Below are 17,407 nucleotides of genomic sequence, written 5' to 3' on the forward strand. Positions count from 1 at the left end.
TCTTCCCCTGGGAGGACTGGTTCAGTGAGCAGAGCAACCAGGGCGCTGAGCCCCAGGGCCTGGCTGGGCTGCGTGGGCCACTGGGGGGAGAAAGCAGAGAAGCAGGACAAGGGGACAGGGATCAGGGCCCTGGGCCCAGAGGGGTGGGCCACGCTGGGGTCTGCACAGGGTTCTCGGTGACCGCAGGCACTGGGAGAAGCTAGGCAGTTCCTTGGGCATTTGTTCTGGTTTACTTGACAGGAACAAGTTGTTAAGACAGTGGGTTGGGTGGCACGGGTCCTGACAACCCGGTCCCTGGGATATAGGGTCCTTGTGCTTCAGCAGAGTCTTAAATGGAGGGCGAGGGGGGCAGGATGCGCACCTGAGCTTCCGCTCCCACTGGGAGAATGTTCCCGCACACGTTCCCGCAGAAGGTTGAGCAGCATATGTTGTTTGCCTGGCATTCTCTGTGGTGTGTACAGGGGCGTTTGCACGACTGTATTTTGACTGTCTTCTCACACGGCTTGATTTCTGTGGGTTGCTGTGTATCTGGAACGGAGCAGGAGCAGGTTCAATGGAACCACTTCCCTCAAGTGAACAGCCTCCTCCCGACCCTGATACATCTCATTCGTGATATTTTTAGCCGTTTCAGGGAATTCACTTGCTGCCCCTCTCCAAATGCTGGTGATTGGCTGTATTTTAAATCCATTATCCCTGTTCCCCATCAATAGGTCTCAGTGCCTGGGCTTCCTGGAGCCTCTCCATACTCCTACAGCCAGGACCTTGTGTCCCGTTAGTCATGGACTTGGTAAAGTCACCCCCATAGACCACACTCTGACTCTGAGAACTCAGAGCAGTCTGAGACATCTGTACACCCCCCCTACACTCTCCAGAATGTGCAGGGTCCTAAGAAGATGAACCTGACTCTCCACCCTCTCTTTCCTCTTGTCACTGTCACTGTCTGCGGTATCCCTGTCCCTTACCCCAAAATAACACTTGTAATATTTCCCTTCCACTGTCATCATCTGGCCCTTTGCTGATAACTTTAACTTGACCATTTGTACCCCAAAAGTTGCTTTCCCAGGTCCTCTCATTCTAGATCTACTCCCGTAAACATCTCTGGATGTTGACCGGTCACATTATGTGCATCAGTCAAAGAAGAGTTGTTTCGTTTGCCCATCTGATTCTCAACTCTGCACCTGCCACTATTGTCGGTACCAGATTTTTGGAATGAAGGATAAAAAGATGTAGGTTGCCCTCCGCCCCCTTCACTAGGCCCAGGGCCAGCTGAAGGGGCTGGAGGCCGCGGGTCAGGAGGACCCAGAGCCGTCATAGTGCTGTGGTCAGAGCAGGGTGTGCTGAAAGGTTCCAATCCCCAGGTCCTCCTTAGCTGGACACAGCCCCTCTCCCCCCCTTGCCCCCAGCACATCACCTACTCTGCATCTTGTTCCGATTACGCTTACGGGGCCCTCCCTGGGCCTGCAGCAGCAGCAGGACACAGAGGAGCAGGGTGGGCAGCCGAGCCCGGGCTGGCATGGTTCTGCCAGAGCAGTGAGCTCTAAGTCTGGCACAGACTCCTGGAACGCTGGCGTGAGGAGGGAAGGAAGGAAAGGTCATCCTGGGCTCCTCCCCGCCTCCACTGGCCAGGCCAGGGCAGGGCAAGGAGTCCATGTTCCTCCCTGAGCCTGCCCCTCCATGGCCTGTTCTGTGGGGGACTTGGGCTTCTGCAGAGACTGTCCTTTCTTTTGCGAACAGAACTCTTTTCCTAAAAGATATAACCTATCTCTATTTTCTAACTACAAAATAATTACAGGAAAAAAATATAATTTAAAAAGGATGATAATCTCACTGTATAGAATTAACTTGTGTCTCATTGTAGAGTCGACCCTTGAACAACATAGGTTTGAATTGCGTGTTTGAATGAATTATACTCAGATTTTTTTCAATAAGTACTATTGGCCTTTGGGTATCCCAGGATTTCATATCTGCAGCTTTAAGTAACTATGGCTCGAAAATAGTATTTTTGCATTTCCAATTCCAGGATCAATATATATATTTACTGTTTTCCATCTGCCCTTAGTTGAATCTGTGAATGCTAAGGCCCAACTATAGTTAAGTTTTTGGGGGTCAAAATTATATGTATAAATGAACTTTTGAGTGTACCGGTGTCCGCACTCCCAACCTTCACATTTTCGAGGGTCGACTCTGTTAGCTTTTTAGCTTCCTTGCATAGTTAATATGAACAATTCTTTGTCTTCTCACATTTTGAATCACCCACATTTTGCTACCCATGTGTCCCACCCATATTTAATCATGTGTATATTTCACAAAACATGGTTTTCCATAACTGTACAGCTTTCGTTTAAAAGAAATACCTATTGGCCCTGTCAGGTTAGCTCAGTTGTTAGAGCATTGTCCCGATATGCCAAGGTTGCAGGTTCCATCCCCAGTCAGGGCATGTACAAGAATCAACCACTGAATGCATAAATAAGTGAAACAACATATTGATGTCTCTCCACTCTCTCTAAAATCAATAAAAAAAATAAAATGAAATAAATTCCTATTGTCGAGCATTTGTGTTATACCAATTACTGATGATCTAGACAATATCATATTGAGCATTTTAATTCATAAATCAATTTTTTAAAAAATTAAATTTATTGGAGTAATATTAGTTAATAGTTACATAAGTTTCAAGTGTAAAATTCTATACTACATCTGTATGTTGCATCGTGTGCTCACCTCCCAAAGCCTAGTCTCCTTTGTCACTGTCTATTGGAACCCCTTCATTCTCTACATCCTCCCCCCCTCCCCTCAGATAACCATCATACTGTTGTCTTTGCCTACGAGTTCGTTTCATGGTTTTGTTTGTTTGTTTGTTGCTTTCTGTTTTATCTCTCACATATGAATGAAATCATATGGTCCTTGTCTTTTTCCACCGGACTTATTTTGCTTAGTATGATGCTCCCAAGATTTATCATGTTTTCCCAAATTTCACCCTTTCTTATGGCTCTGTGTGTGTGTGTGTGTGTGTGTGTATCACATCTTCTTTATCCAATTGTTTCCATGTCTTGACCATGGTGAATAATGCTGCAATTAACATAGGGATACATATATATTTACAAATAAATGTTGGGGGTAGATACACAGAAGAGGGATTGCTGGGTCATATGGTAGCTCTATTCTTAATTTTTTGTGGAATCTCCATACTGTTTCCATAGTGGCTGTACCAGTTTACATCCCCACCAGCACTTGTTATCTCTTGTCTGATTGACAACAGCCATTCTAACAGGTATGAGGTGGTATCTCATTGTGGGTTTGATTTGCATTTCAGTTGAACATCTTTTCATATACCTGTTGGTATATGAACATTTGTATGTCTCCTTAGGAAAAGTGTCTGCTGAGGTCTTCTGCCCATTTTTAAACTGTTTTTGTTGTTGAGTTGCATGAGTTCTTTGTATATTTTGGATATCAGCCCCTTATCAGAGATGTTTGCAAATACTTTCTCCCATTCAGTTGGTTGTCTGATCTTAGACTAATGTAAGAGAAGTGGAACTTGTAAATGAAAGAGTAAGTAGGTCTTTAAGTATAGATAAATCAATATACATGTAGGTATATATATATATATATATATATATATATATATACACACACACACACACATACATATACATATAGAGAATTATTTAAAAAAATAAACATGTTTCACTCTACAGAGGGTGAGAGTCAACTTCCTCAAATCCTATAGGACACTGCATTTTAAATGGGGACCTATTGCTAGATTCTGCAGAGCTTCCTGCGGACACATCCGCGGGATCCAGAACCAAGAGTGGCAGGAATCCTGGGAGGGACCTCCTTGGCACTCATCAGTGTCTGCTTCTCAAACAAACCATCAGGACCCTCAACTTCTGGGCCAGACACAAAGCACGAAGCTTTGGCTGCCCTGCATGAAACATCGTTTTCCTGCGATATACACCATCTTGGGAATCCATAATTCAGTCATTTTAGGTTTGGCACTGTATGCAGTCTCCACCAAAGTTCCTTCCCATTTGCTTCCACAACTTTGTACCCAGGTCCCCAGATTCGGCCTCTTATCTCCGTACTGGTCCATCCTCCTCAGCCAAGTCTCCGGAATCCTGGCGTCTATTTCGCGTGGCGAAAGGCACCCAACAAAGCCTGGGGAAAATCACTCACCTATGGATATATCTCATCACTGCATAAAATATACCTGTGGACAGGGTTTGGGAGGAGGGCGTCTGCTCCGTGGGAGTCTCTGCCCTTGTCCACTCGACTCTTCTTTTCCTAATGGGCGTCAAGTCATGCGTACGAATGCCCGATATAATGCCCATCTCTGATGTCTAGTAAACCAAATCTAGCTTTCTTATTGTCCTCCCTGCTTGGTCTCTTTATCCACATAAAAGCCGGATGGCATTTGATGGGAGACGATATTAAGTTTTAATTAGGAGAGGAGAATCAATACAGAAGAGGGTGAAACCTTCAGTAACTCACACAACAAGTCAAAGGAAAATAAACACACAGACCATCCTCCACTCCCCACCTATAGATAGACTCAAATGCATCAGATAAAAGACTCTAGACTGAGGTCTTCTGAGGGTGGTCAGAGCTACAACCCAGGTACACAATGTTCCTCCTAGCTTAGTAGGAAATACTGTTCACATCAAAGAAAATCCAGTACTTCTGGGTGGGTATTGAAGAAAACGGCCTGTGATGTGGCCAACATGGAATTCCTGGGCGGATCATAAAGATCTGTCACTACCAAAATCATCATTAAGTTCTAGGCCTTTGCTTTTCTGCTCTTCTGCTCTCTGTTCCAGGACATAAACCTCCCTTCCCCTCCCCAAGTAAGAAGAGTCCAGATAAAAGAACTGTCGCCAGTTTCTGTAGACACTCAACTTAGACACCTTCAGAGGTAGGTGCGGCTATGGGTCCTGAGGCATAAGCTTTTGTTTGTGGCTTGCTGGGATGAGTCCCTTGTTCAGGTGATGTCAACATTACTCCTGTGAAGTGAGGATCATTGTCTTCTGTTCGTCAAATGAGAAATGGAGAGAGAGGTGATGTGACCTGTCTGAGGTCCCACAGGTAAAAGGGGCAGAGATGAAACAAGACACCTGCATTCCTGACTCGAAATTCAATACTTTCTCTCCTTTAATATTATCTGGAAAGCCCAGGATCCTAAATTTGTGGGGAACAGTAGTTCTGCATCTTTCTGATACCTAGGGACCTTTTCATTGTTCTATATACTCACTCTCAGGGTGGCCAAAGAACCCGCCCAGAACTCTGTATGCGAGTAGTACCCCGCCAGGGTGCGATGCTGTTTCTTTTCTCTTGGATCACTTGGTACACCTGAGTTGTGACAAGAAGGGGATTGGGCATCCCCAGGTCCTGAACATACTTTCAGGGCAAATAGGAAACTCAGAAAACTGGACTAAGCATGAGGCCTTTTAAATGAACAGATCTCAAAGCTCTGGGAAACTCAGGTCTAGAATGATATTTTTGCATACCAATAAACAGCTTTACAGAACCTATTACTTTGGATTTATTGTAGTTCTGTCACTGTGTGCCAGTCTGCCTCCCTCTTTGTGCAAAAGGCAGCTGCCAGGAATCCAGAGGCCATTCCCATTGATGCCCGCCTTCACCTAGTTACTCATACTTCGTACCCTCACCTGTAAGTGGTTAACAGACCATCTGCTTTGCACAGCTGTCTTGCTCAGGGCTGGTGCCTTTGGAGGATGAGAAGAACACTCTAAGCCATGCTCAAGGACTGCGGATCTAATGCTCGCTGGTTTTCCTGTGCAAAAAAAGCAAGTGATTGATAAGATTGCTGGAAGCCTGCCATGCTCAAGATAGCTCTCCTTTGGCCTGGAGCTTCACCAATTAAGTTGTATCCTTTGATATAAATATTGCTCAATAGTATATGAAACCTCAACACCTTAATTTGGCAATTTTACTTCATCAAGCTGTGCCAAGGCAAGCCAGCAGGGATGCGCGTTCTGAAAGGAGAAGGTTGCAGAGCAGATAGAAGCGTCTAAGAGTGGAAGCCCCCAAACACTTGATGGTTTTCATTGTAAGGGCTTCTCTCCTATTTTTCTCTCTGTATATAATCTTCTCTTGCTCTTGTCTCTCCTCATGTCACCTAGATCTAATTTGCCTTAGAGCCAATGAGTCAGTGATTCACATGCCTAAAACTTGCATTTACACCATCTATGGTGATGAACGTTTTAAGAGTCCCTTGACCCGTTATTGGCCGTCATCTTTCTCAAGCCCTGCTGAGTAATCCATCTCATTACTCACTCTGGAATCACCCTGGTGTTCTTTGTTTTAGGGTCTAAATGGTATCATCTGGTTATGTATGATCTTAAATAAAAAATTAGGACACTCAGTGTAGTCTATTATTCCAATTCCATAAAAATAATGACTACGGCACTAAAGGATACCCATATACTGGTTAGCTCTAGGGTGCTAGAATTTCTGATGCTTATCCATTTCCCTTTTATATTATTTTGTCTTATAAATCATACAATCTGATGATTTATTGCTTTTTAATTGGGAAAATAGCAATACATTTTTAAAAGAAATCACCTTGTGGAGGAAGTGGTATGTAATGTGAGAGAGGGAAGAAGCCAATGGCTGGTTTGATATGTTGTTAGGTGTCAGAGGGTGAAAAGTAGGAGAAAGAATAACACAATATTCACAAGCACTTTTTCTCTCTTTCCTACCATATTCTCCTTAATTCCTCTCCTCCCTCTAGCAACATTTGGAAGAGACCTGTCTTCTGTCAGAATTTAACCCAGACACACACAGAGCCTGCCATGAAGCCCTGGGCTCTCCTACTCATCATGTTCATCTGTGCGGCTGTGACACTTCTGCCCGTGCTGGGAGGATTCGGGAAAAAGGACTACTGTAGGTGGCATGGGGAGGGAGGAGGGTATTCTGCCCAGGCCTGGCATGTCTGGCATAACTGATTCAGGGCCCAGTTTCCAGAATCGCCCTTCAAAGGATCAGACCCTCACTAAAGCAGAGGCATCCAGGAAAGATCTGGTAGGATGTTTCTGACCTTCAAGCTCCTGCCTTCAGATCTGAAAGCAATATTGGGTATATGGAAAGGCAATGTAAGCTTCTAGTCTCTCCCGCAGCTCTGCTTTTCATTCTGCAAACTGGCTGTGGAAATTGGAGCCAGAGGATGGCAGGTCCTGAAATCCAAGGTTATTTGAGAATGATTGGAGAGGCGATGTCATACATTGTGAGGGTATCCTAGGTCTTTTATCTATCTATCTATCTATCTATCTATCTATCTATCTATCTATCTATCTATCTATCTATCTAATTTTCCCATTGATTTAAGAGGGAGAGAGAGAAGCATCAACTTGTTATTCCACTTAGTTGTTCCATTTAGTTGTGAACTCATTGACTGCTTCTTGTATGTGCCTTGACCGGGATGGAACCTGTGACCTTGGTGTGCTGGGACAGTGCTTCATTCATTGAGCCACTGGGCTAGGGTGTAGGTTTCTATCTTTGGGGAGCTTGGTGAGGGCTCCCAGACAGCAATGCTGTGTGGGGACATGTGGAAAGAGGAAAGTCATGTCATGCAATGATAGTCTCCTGTGAAAAGACATTAGCTAGAATTCAAGGGAGGGATTTTCTTGAAAGGCAGAGAAATTCTTTCTAGCTTGAAGCACAGGTTCTTGAGCTCAGGGACTGTTAAGCTTGAGAAGGGTTTCTTCTCCAAACTGGGAATGGAGAGACCCTGCCAACTCCTACCATCTCATTTCCAGCTGAAGCAAAAGAAACTGAGCAGTGCTGGGTACAGCCTCCACCCAAGTACTGCGAGACAAGGTGCACTAAGTCACACGACTGTTTACAACCAAACCATACATGCTGCTGGACCTACTGTGGAAACATCTGCTTGCACAATGAGTGAGTAGGTTGGGCAGGAAGGTTGGGCCTGGATCTGTTTCCTCACTCCCACCCAGATGTGACCTGGAACAGAGGACTGCAGTCTGCCAAGTCCTGGCCAAAGAGCCAGGCAGTGGAAGGCAATGCCCTCCGATCTCTACACTTAGGCTGCCATTCACTGAAAAATAAACCAAAATACCAACCTGGGGGACCTCTGCTCTTTCTTTCACTCTCATTACTGACACCTCACCCATCAGTTTGTTTATCCTTCCTTTATTCGAAGCCCCAGGTATACCCCTTAGAGTGGCCTCTCCATTGGCCCCTTGTCTCAGCCTGCCCAAGGAGACCCGCTCTCCACTCAGGCACTCAGTTGACAAACGTTTTGGGTGAACTTGCTTAAAAGTGGGCAACTCCCAATCTTACAGAAACAATGAAGGCCCTGGCTGGTTTGCTCAGTGGTAGAGCGTCGGCCTGGCGTGCAGGAGTCCCGGGTTCGATTCCCGGCCAGGGTACACAAGAGAAGCGTCCATCTGCTTCTCCACCCCTCCTCCTCCTCTCCTTCCTCTCTGTCTCTCTCTTCCCCTCCCACAGCCAAGGCTCCATAGGAGCAAACATGCCGGGTGGATCCCGATAGGGCGTATGCAGGAGTCTGTCTGACTGCCTCCCCGTTTTCCAACTTGAGAAAAATACAAAAAAAAAAAAAAAATAATAATAATAATCCCATAAAAAAAAAAAAAAAAAAAAAAAAAGAAACAATGCCTGTTCCCATTAACTGGGATCAAGAGTGTAATGAAGTTTGGGAATGGATGTTCCCCCCACCAGGTTCCCTGATGTTTTACCAGTTAACTTTTCTCTTCCAGAGAACCCTATAACTCAATGCTAGACCTGGCTAAGCTGACTAGCCGCTCAGGTGAGGGGATGACTATGTAGTCTAAGAAGAATGCTGCCTGGCTCCCTATTGCAGTTCCCATGGGCTCCAGCTGAGGACCTCTCTGTTCTCTCCTTGTCCTCTCTATCCTGAGAAAACTCAAGTCTTTGCCAAATAAACGGATGTACCAACCTAAGGGTTCTGCATTTTTCTGTACGCCGTCCCTGTGACTCCACTGCTCTCATTATAATCCCCAGTGGTCCCAATAGTTGTTCCCATCCCATTATGGGTACCCAATTCTACCTTCCCAGTTAGACCTAGGTTTTAGTTGGGTAAATTCATGGCTATAACAAAAATATCAAGATTTATAAAAATGTCATGGGGCTAACATAGTAAAAGTTTATTTTCATTCACAATACATTTCACTGAGGATAGTCAGCAAACAGCCACCTATACCAAAATTCAAGGGCACTGGCTCCATCCATCTATAGCTCCACCATCTCCCAGGGCCTCCTCTTCCTCCAGCTAGGCAGGGGTAGTCAACCTTTTTATACCTACCTCCCACTTTTGTATCTTTGTTAGTAGTAAAATTTTCTAACCGCCCACCGGTTCCACAGTAATGGTGATTTATAAAGTAGGGAAGTAACTTTACTTTATAAAGTTTATAAAGCAGAGTTACAGCAAGTTAAAGCATATAATAATAATTACTTACCAAGTACTTTATGTCAGATTTTCGCTAAATTTGATAGAATAAATCTTTTTTTTTTTAATTTTTTTTTTCTTTAACAGAGACAGAGGGAGAGTCAGAGAGAGGGATAGACAAGGACAGACAGACAGGAACGGAGAGAGATGAGAAGCATCAATCATCAGTTTTTCATTGCGACACCTTAGCTGTTATTGATTGCTTTCTCATATGTGCCTTGACCGCGGGCCTTCAGCAGACGGAGTAACCCCTTGCTCGAGCCAGCGACCTTGAGTTCAAGCTGGTGGGCTTTTGCTCAAACCAGATGAGCCCATGCTCAAGCTGGCAACCTTGGGGTCTCGAACCTGGGTCCTCTGCATCCCAGTCCGACGCTCTATCCACTGCGCCACCGCCTGGTCAGGCGATAGAATAAATCTTTATAAAACAACTTACTATAGTTAAATTTATCTTTTTATTTATACTTTGGTTGCTCCACTACCGCCCACCATGAAAGCTGGAACGCCCACTAGTGGGCGGGAGGGACCAGGTTGACTGCCACTGAGCTAGAGGATGGGAGAAGAAAGGTAGCATGGAGGCTGAAACAGAAGGTTTTTAAAGGCCAGGCCCAGAAGTGGAGCTCATTATTTCTATCCACATTCTGTTTGCCATAATGTAGTCGTATGTTCCCACTTGTTTGCAAAGGAGACTAAAGAAATACAATCTATCCTTGTGCCCAAGAACAATAGAGAAAGGAATTTGATGAACACATGGCAGTCTCTGGAGTCTACTTATGCAAAGCCAAACTCCTCAACCAAGACCTAAGACCCTGGCCTCCACATGAGCAAGAACACCCCTGGTAAGCAGCTGGCATCTCCTGTCATAGAGAAAGTGCTTCTTCCTTCAGGGTTGGTACTCGGAGCTTCCAGGATGACTCCTCCTTCTGCCATCCCCAGTGTCCTGCTATATTCCTGCCAGGCCACTTCTGTCTTTCTGGCAGTTTTATCTGGATAATATTATTCTTATCTTGAAATTTCAGGTAACATAAGGCAGGTCTTCCTGCCTATATTGTTTCCCTAGATTCTATCTGAATTTCTACCATTCTTATCTTACAGATTATTTTTAAAATATAGTGATACCTTGAGATACGAACAGACCAACATACAAATTTTTTTAAGGTATCAGCTGTGACTCGGTCCATATTTTTGTTCGAGATCCGAGCGAAATTCTGAGATACGAGTCATGATTCGGGAAGCTGCTGCTAGTTGGCACATTGGCACACAGGTCCAGTATCATCAGTTTGATATACGAGTTGACTGACTTACGAGCTCGGTTACAGAACGAATTAAATTCGTATCTCAAGGTACCACTGTATAACTTTCCCTGGATGAGGAGATTATAGAATAGTTACTATGAACCCAGGTTAGTGCCTCTTCCTGGCCCAGAGATCCAGATATTCTCACTTGGACGGATAAATCAGCACATCACACTTGTCCACTGCATAGCCCAAAGAAAGACTCCCAAACGTGATGCCACAAAGACCAAGGCCGGGCAAGGGCGTCAAGTGAGTAATGCCAAATAGAAAATGGGTTAGTGCCCTAGAGTTCAGAGTAATGGTTCAGGGGCTCATGTAAACATCCCTCGGGATGGCTTTGTCTTGGCCTTCAGGGATAGGGAGGACTTGGAGCTCTTTAGAGTGGAAGTGGTTATTCCTTCCTAACCAAAAAAAAAAAAGGATAGAAGAACAAAGTGTTAAGGATCTCCCAAAAAAGGTTTTGTTTGTTTTTTTTTTTTGCATTTTTTCGAAGCTGGAAATGGGGAGGCAGTCAGACAGACTCCCGCATGCGCCCGACCGGGATCCATCCGGCATGCCCACCAGGGGTGATGCTCTGCCCCTCTGGGGCGTCGCTCTGTTGCATTCAGAGCCATTCCAGCGCCTGAGGCAGAAGCCACAGAGCCATCCTCAGCGCCCGGGCCATCTTTGCTCCAATGGAGCCTCAGCTGCAGGAGGGGAAGAAAGAGACAGAGAGGAAGGAGAGGGGGAGGGGTGGAGAAGCAGATGGGCGCTTCTCCTGTGTGCCCTGGCCGGGAATCGAACCCGGGACTCCTGCACACCAGGCTGATGCTCTACCACTGAGCCAACCGGCCAGGGCACATAAAAGGTTCTTCCCTGAGACCTGCCTCTGGAGGTTGAGGAAGCCCAGGACAGGAAAGAGCCCAGCTCCTCTGCCTCTGTGGGGAACAACTCTATAGATAGGGACACACCCCAGAGCTTTGGTTCCGGCCAACTAGACTTCACCTGAGATGACATCCTTGCTAAATGCCTCCTTTGATCTCCTCCTCACTGCCTTAGATGTTTGTACGAAAGGGCATTCTTTTCTGACGGGCACGTCTTCAATCATTCACACACACCTGAGTTCCCATCTCTGGTCTGCTTCTTGGAAACTTGATCTAAGTCTACGGTGACCAATTCCTCTGGGTTTGCTTGAGATTTTTCTGGTTTGAGCATTAAAAGTCTCATGTTCCAAGAGCCCCTTCATTCCTGGGCAAACTGGGATGTTTGGCTGGCATGCCTCAGACAATTTTTCAGCTTTAATTTGGAAAACTGCCCTGTGTATATCTGCCCTGAACCCAAATGTACTGGCTTACTCCTGAAAGGTGCATTTGTGAGTTGGGTATTAAGACTATATCCTGGCTGGATTGCAACTGGCCAGTGCAACAGGCTTATTTCTCTTGGCATGAAACTGTCCCTTGTATGAAATGGTCCTAAGACCCTTAAACTGGTATCAGTGGAAGAGATAAATAGCTCAGTGCCTAGAATAGCAAATTCTAGAAAAAGAGCTTAAAACAAAATGGTTACTAAAGTCCAATCAGCCTGTCCACACTATCTCTTTCCACCTCTCCCCCCAAACTTCAAAGAGCTCAAGAGGGCATGAAATTAAAGCCATTTCCCCTCCTAAAATACTCTTGAGTAAGGCCTGTTAGCATTGGTAAGCCTGAAAAAATCTTAATCAAGCCTTGCTTTAATAGTTTGAATTCCTAGATATCTTCCAAGTTGATAGACAAGGTCAGCCAGGGAAGAAAGATTATTGCTATAATACTATATATATGTCTAAGATATGTTAATGGGACCTGCGAGACTTGATATTAAATGACAGACAATGTCAAATTTACAATACTCAGATACAGTCCTTGTGTTCTCCCATGGTCCTATTACCATTATATTTTCAAGATGAAATAGTTCATATCATCCATCCCTCTTCCTGCTAGCCAGTGAACGTTGTCTGGGGCCCAAAGTGAACAGTTGCTTCAAGTAGGAGGTTGAGTGGGGAATAGGGCTGGGGAGGGGCATTGGGCAGGGAGCTCAGGTCCTTAGCGTTCTCCTGGACTAGCAGGGGGTGACTAACTGCCTTAGGACAAAATCAATGAGCTGTTTCCTGCCGAATGGTGAGAACACCCAAGCAGCTGGGGGAAACTCTAGGGCCACCTGGTAGCTAAGGCACTCCCATCCCCCCCTTCCCCATGCACTAAAGAACACAGAGTCTTTGCACTTGGTGGTCTTATTTCAAAGCCAGGAGTTAGCCCACTCTGGAAGCTGCAGAAATGGGAGGTGGTTGCCCCCGCCCCGGGCAACTCATTTTAGCTTTAGTGGAAGGATTTGTCCCGAGTAAATTGTCCTGCCATTGCCAGCAGCATGACTACCCAGTAGACAATTTGACACTTCTCTCAGTAACTGACAGAATAAGACCAAAAACAAACAAAAAAACCACAAACCAAAAAATTCAGTAAGGCTATAGAAGATTTAAGCAACATAAATAAAAAGGTGATTCAATATAATCAACTTATAGTGTATCAAAAATAAATTCAGAATTCCTGTGGAATATACTTTCTTTTTTCATTTAAAAAATGTCTCAACAAATGTTAACAAATTGAAATCAAGCTGACCATAGTGGAATAAATTAGAAATAAATAAAATAAAATAGTCCAAATTTCCACCTGGTTAAAATCTACATAAAGCAATTCTAAAGAACCAGGGCCAAATGAAATCTTGATAGGAAATAGAAATATATATATATATATATATATATATATATATATATATATATATATATATATATACTTTAGAGAGGAAAGTAGAGAGAGAGAGAGAGAAACATCAGCCTGTTGTTTCATCTACCCATGCACTCACTGGTTGATTCTTGCATGTGTGCCCTGACCCGAGATCGAACCCGTAACCTTGGCATATCTGGACAATGTTCTAACCAACTGAGCTACCTGGCCAGGGCTTCCGAAAATATTTTTAACTGAAAAATGCAATTATGACATATCAAAAAATATAGCTACAGAGTGGTAACAACAGAATGATGACATGGGAGACCCCAGCCTCCATCCCTCCACAAAGATCAACAATTAGATAGTTATCCATGAACAAGCACAGCTCTGGGAGAGCTCTGGAGTCCACTTAAGAAACTTCAGCAACACAGTGGAACAACAGCAAAATAACCTGAGAATAACAGCCTAAGAAGAGGAAGAACAGCTCCACTTTGCCACCATCAGTCCTTCCCCCATGCTAGAAAGAGTCCCCTCACCAGGAACAGAAGAGCAGGGTGAGGGACCAACTTCCCTGGCCTTTTGGGACGCCACGCAAAGGTCTGGCTTCAGTTTCACCCCACCCTGATGGGCAAAGCTGAGGCATATACAGACAGCTAGCAACAAGGGAGAAAAGTAGGGGCGACCAGTAGCAGCGGTAAATAGTGCCCTACTCTGCAGACAAAGCCAGCCAACGTCACCGCCAAGGGAACGCATGGCGAGCAGAACAGCTGCCGCAGACACCCTGCAGATTTCTCTCGCTTTTGCCCCACAGGTGTTTGCAGTCACTGACACCAGCCATCAGAGTCCTTCTCTACTTCCTGCCCCCGCCCCTGCTGGAGTCCCAGAGCTGCACTGGCAGCCAGTCCAGGCCTCTGAGGCTGCATGACTGAAAGATGACAATCTAGACCCCCGCAGCTGATGCCCACTGCAGTGCCCGTGCATGGGGCGGGACCCTCCAGCTGTGCACTTGCATGCTGCTACTCTGTTACTTGTCACTGGCTCCCACTGCCCATACGCACACTCAGGGCGGGGGGGGGGGGGGGGGGGGGGAGGCACCGTGCGGCCATGGAAGAGCACAGTGACAACCAGGGACCCTGCTGCTGTTTGTAGTCCTGGATCAGGTCCTGTCTACATTTGGTGGCTCAGATCACTGCACATGGAACATTCTCCAGGACAGATTAAGGATCTTTTCTGACTACAGTGGTCTAAATTTAGAAATCAACAACAGGAGGAATTCTGAGAAATCTGCAAATTTGTGGAAATTAACATAGTTCTGGACAATGGATCAAAGTAGAAATTTAAAAAAAATTATTTTTAAGGGAAAAAATATCTTGAAACAAATGAAAATGGAAAGACAACATGCCAAAACCAATGGGATGCTACAAAAGAAGCTCTAAGAAAAAGGAAATTTATAGCTCTTAACACCTAAATTAAGAAAAAGAGAAATCTCAAATAAACAATTAAACTTTTCCTACCTCGAGGAGCTAGCAAAGAACAAATTAAATCCAAAGTTAGCAAAAGAAAGACCAAAGCAGAAATAAATGAAAAAAAAAAAAAAACCCAGAAAAACTATAGAAAGTTAATGAAACTAAGAGCTGTTTTTCTTAATTTTTCAGTTATTATTTTCTTCCTTTATAAAATTTCCATTTTATTCTTCATTGCATCTTTTATTTCTTCTTTTTCTTCTTCTTCTTTTTTTTTTTTTTTTTTTACAGAGAGAGAGTCAGAGAGAGGGATAGACAGGGACAGACAGACAGGAATGGAGAGATGAGAAGCATCAATCATTAGTTTTTCGTTGCGCATTGCAACACCTTAATTGTTCATTGATTGCCTTCTCATACGTGCCTTGACTGCGGGCCTTCAGCAGCCTGAGTAACCCCTTTGCTTGAGCCAGCGACCTTGGGCTCAAGCTGGTGAGCTTTTGCTCAAACCAGCATCTTTTATTTCTTTACTGATACTTTTACTCTTCCATCAGTTTCAAGGTTGTTCATGATTACTTGCTGCAGAATTTTTATATCTTCTTTAAAATCTTTGTCAGATAATTTATTTTATCTTGGAATTGAAGTCTGTTGATCATCTTTTTTGTATATGAGTTGATATATTCGTTTTCCTTCATTTGCTACATAATTTTGGATTGTATACTGGACATTTTGAATACTGTGTTATAAGACTCTGGATCTTAATAAAGAAGGCTGATACTCTGTTTTCCAAAGTAACTGAAATGTTTCAGCACAGGCAGAAAAGTTCAACCTGTCTTCTGTGGGTTACAGTTCCGGGTCAGTTCAAGTTTCCAAAGCCTTTTCATTTCCTTCAGTCTTCTCCGTATATGCACCACCTTGTGGCTAGACTGGGACCCAGGTAGATGTGTCTGTCTAGTAACTCATTTCTCAAAGTACTACGTCAAATAGAATCACATCTTTGCATGCACAGCTTGGAGATGAACCCAAGAGTAAATAAGCAACTTAATGGGTTCGCTTTCCTGAGTTCCTCCCTCTCTAATCTCCCAAGTACCTTCTATTTGCCCACAGCTCCAAAACACTGGGGCTTTGGTTTCCTGGCTCTGTTATGCTCTCCCACAACTACCTCCAACTATGTCCAACTACATCCAGGGCCAAGTGGTGGGAGAACTAAGAGAGAAAAAAGAAATGAGCAACAGGAGTCCACCCACTCTCTTAGAATTACAGCTGCACCCAACAGAGAAAGAGAAAGGTTTACCCTTCTTCAGAGTTTTGGCTCCTTCCAAACCCATACCAGCTGTTGCCATCACTACCACAGAACACAGAAGAGAGAGAGATAGAGAGAGAGAGAGAAACCAGGGGTTTTACGTATATTTTCTGAGCACCACAAGTTTCCCTTTCCCTGCATCAAGCCAAAGTCATGGGGTTTTTTCCTGAAGCCCTCTCTATCTGCACCCTAGTGCTTATTTGCAAGTTAGCCAAGGGATACCAGATGGAAACAAATCCCAGTAAATTCATCTCCAGTAATGTGGTGCTTGAATTCCAGTCTTCTGTCCCAATCTGCCTGCTCTTACTTACTTTCCAGTTTTTGTAGTGGGAGAGAGAAGGAAGCAGAACCTAGAAATATGTAGTTTTTAACCTTGGAAATGGGTTTGCTTTTCCTTCTAATAGGTCTTCAGGGTGGAAGAAGTTTGTGTTAATCTAATTCAGAGCCGAATTGGCGGTTTATTGGTTAATTATTGCCGTGGTTACCTCGAGTGCACCAGACTTCAAATTCCATCTTCAGAACACAGATTCCTGTGTTGGGGGTGGAGCTGGGTTTGCCAGATGGTCTTTTTCCAGATATCTGCTCCACCAGCTTTGAGTTCTCTGAGAACGACCTGGCTCTGGCAAGTTACTTGTCACTGAGCGTTCCCAGCCTGGTGGGTTGGAGGAGTGGTGGGGGCTGGGGCTCATCCTCTGTTCTGATTCTTAGTCTTAGGGTGACACTATGCCCCTGGGTCTCAGGGATGTTGTTTTAGCGATCCTGCCCTTCCCAGGACCCCCCCCAGGAACAAAGTTCTGAATCTGGCAAGTATTTCTGCCCCTCCTCAGCTGCAAAGAAAATTTTTTTGTACCCACAAGGCAATAGTGGTGCTCCTCTCTCCAAGATTAAAGCTTTGTCGGTAGGAAAGAAAGGAAAGCTTCCAGGTGTAATTTCTTCCCCTTCCCTAGAGCTTGCTGCCTACTCTCGCCTCCCCAGTTCTGCACTACAGGGAGGCTTTTTCAGACCTCTAACTAGCTTTTCTCTAAGTGCTCAGTGGGCTTCCTAGAGAAAACATCTACTAGAGCAGGGGTCCCCAAACTACGGCCCGCAGGCTGCATGCAGCCCCCTGAGGCCATTTATCCGGCCCCCACCGCACTTCCGGAAGGGGCACC

General features: G+C 44.8%; 2 protein-coding genes across 2 annotated transcripts; one reads left to right on the plus strand and one right to left on the minus strand.

Moving 5' to 3' along the window:
• Positions 1-151: 151 nt before the first annotated feature.
• Positions 152-2,487, minus strand: LOC136407081 (WAP four-disulfide core domain protein 10A-like). Its single transcript, XM_066387665.1, has 2 exons — positions 1,416-2,487; positions 152-528 (listed from the first exon to the last, which is right to left on the minus strand). Exons 1-2 carry the CDS (start codon positions 1,648-1,650, stop codon positions 329-331), a joined length of 435 nt encoding a protein of 144 aa, XP_066243762.1. The 5' UTR covers positions 1,651-2,487; the 3' UTR covers positions 152-328.
• A 3,305-nt stretch (positions 2,488-5,792) lies between these two features.
• On the plus strand, positions 5,793-8,944 carry WFDC9 (WAP four-disulfide core domain 9). Its single transcript, XM_066387099.1, has 4 exons — positions 5,793-5,881; positions 6,749-6,900; positions 7,773-7,914; positions 8,754-8,944. The coding sequence occupies exons 1-4, from the start codon at positions 5,835-5,837 to the stop codon at positions 8,821-8,823; spliced, it is 411 nt and encodes a 136-aa protein (XP_066243196.1). The 5' UTR covers positions 5,793-5,834; the 3' UTR covers positions 8,824-8,944.
• The last annotated feature ends 8,463 nt before the right edge of the window (positions 8,945-17,407 follow it).

Source organism: Saccopteryx leptura, chromosome 5 (genome assembly GCF_036850995.1).
Source record: "Saccopteryx leptura isolate mSacLep1 chromosome 5, mSacLep1_pri_phased_curated, whole genome shotgun sequence".
NCBI lineage: Eukaryota > Metazoa > Chordata > Mammalia > Chiroptera > Emballonuridae > Saccopteryx > Saccopteryx leptura.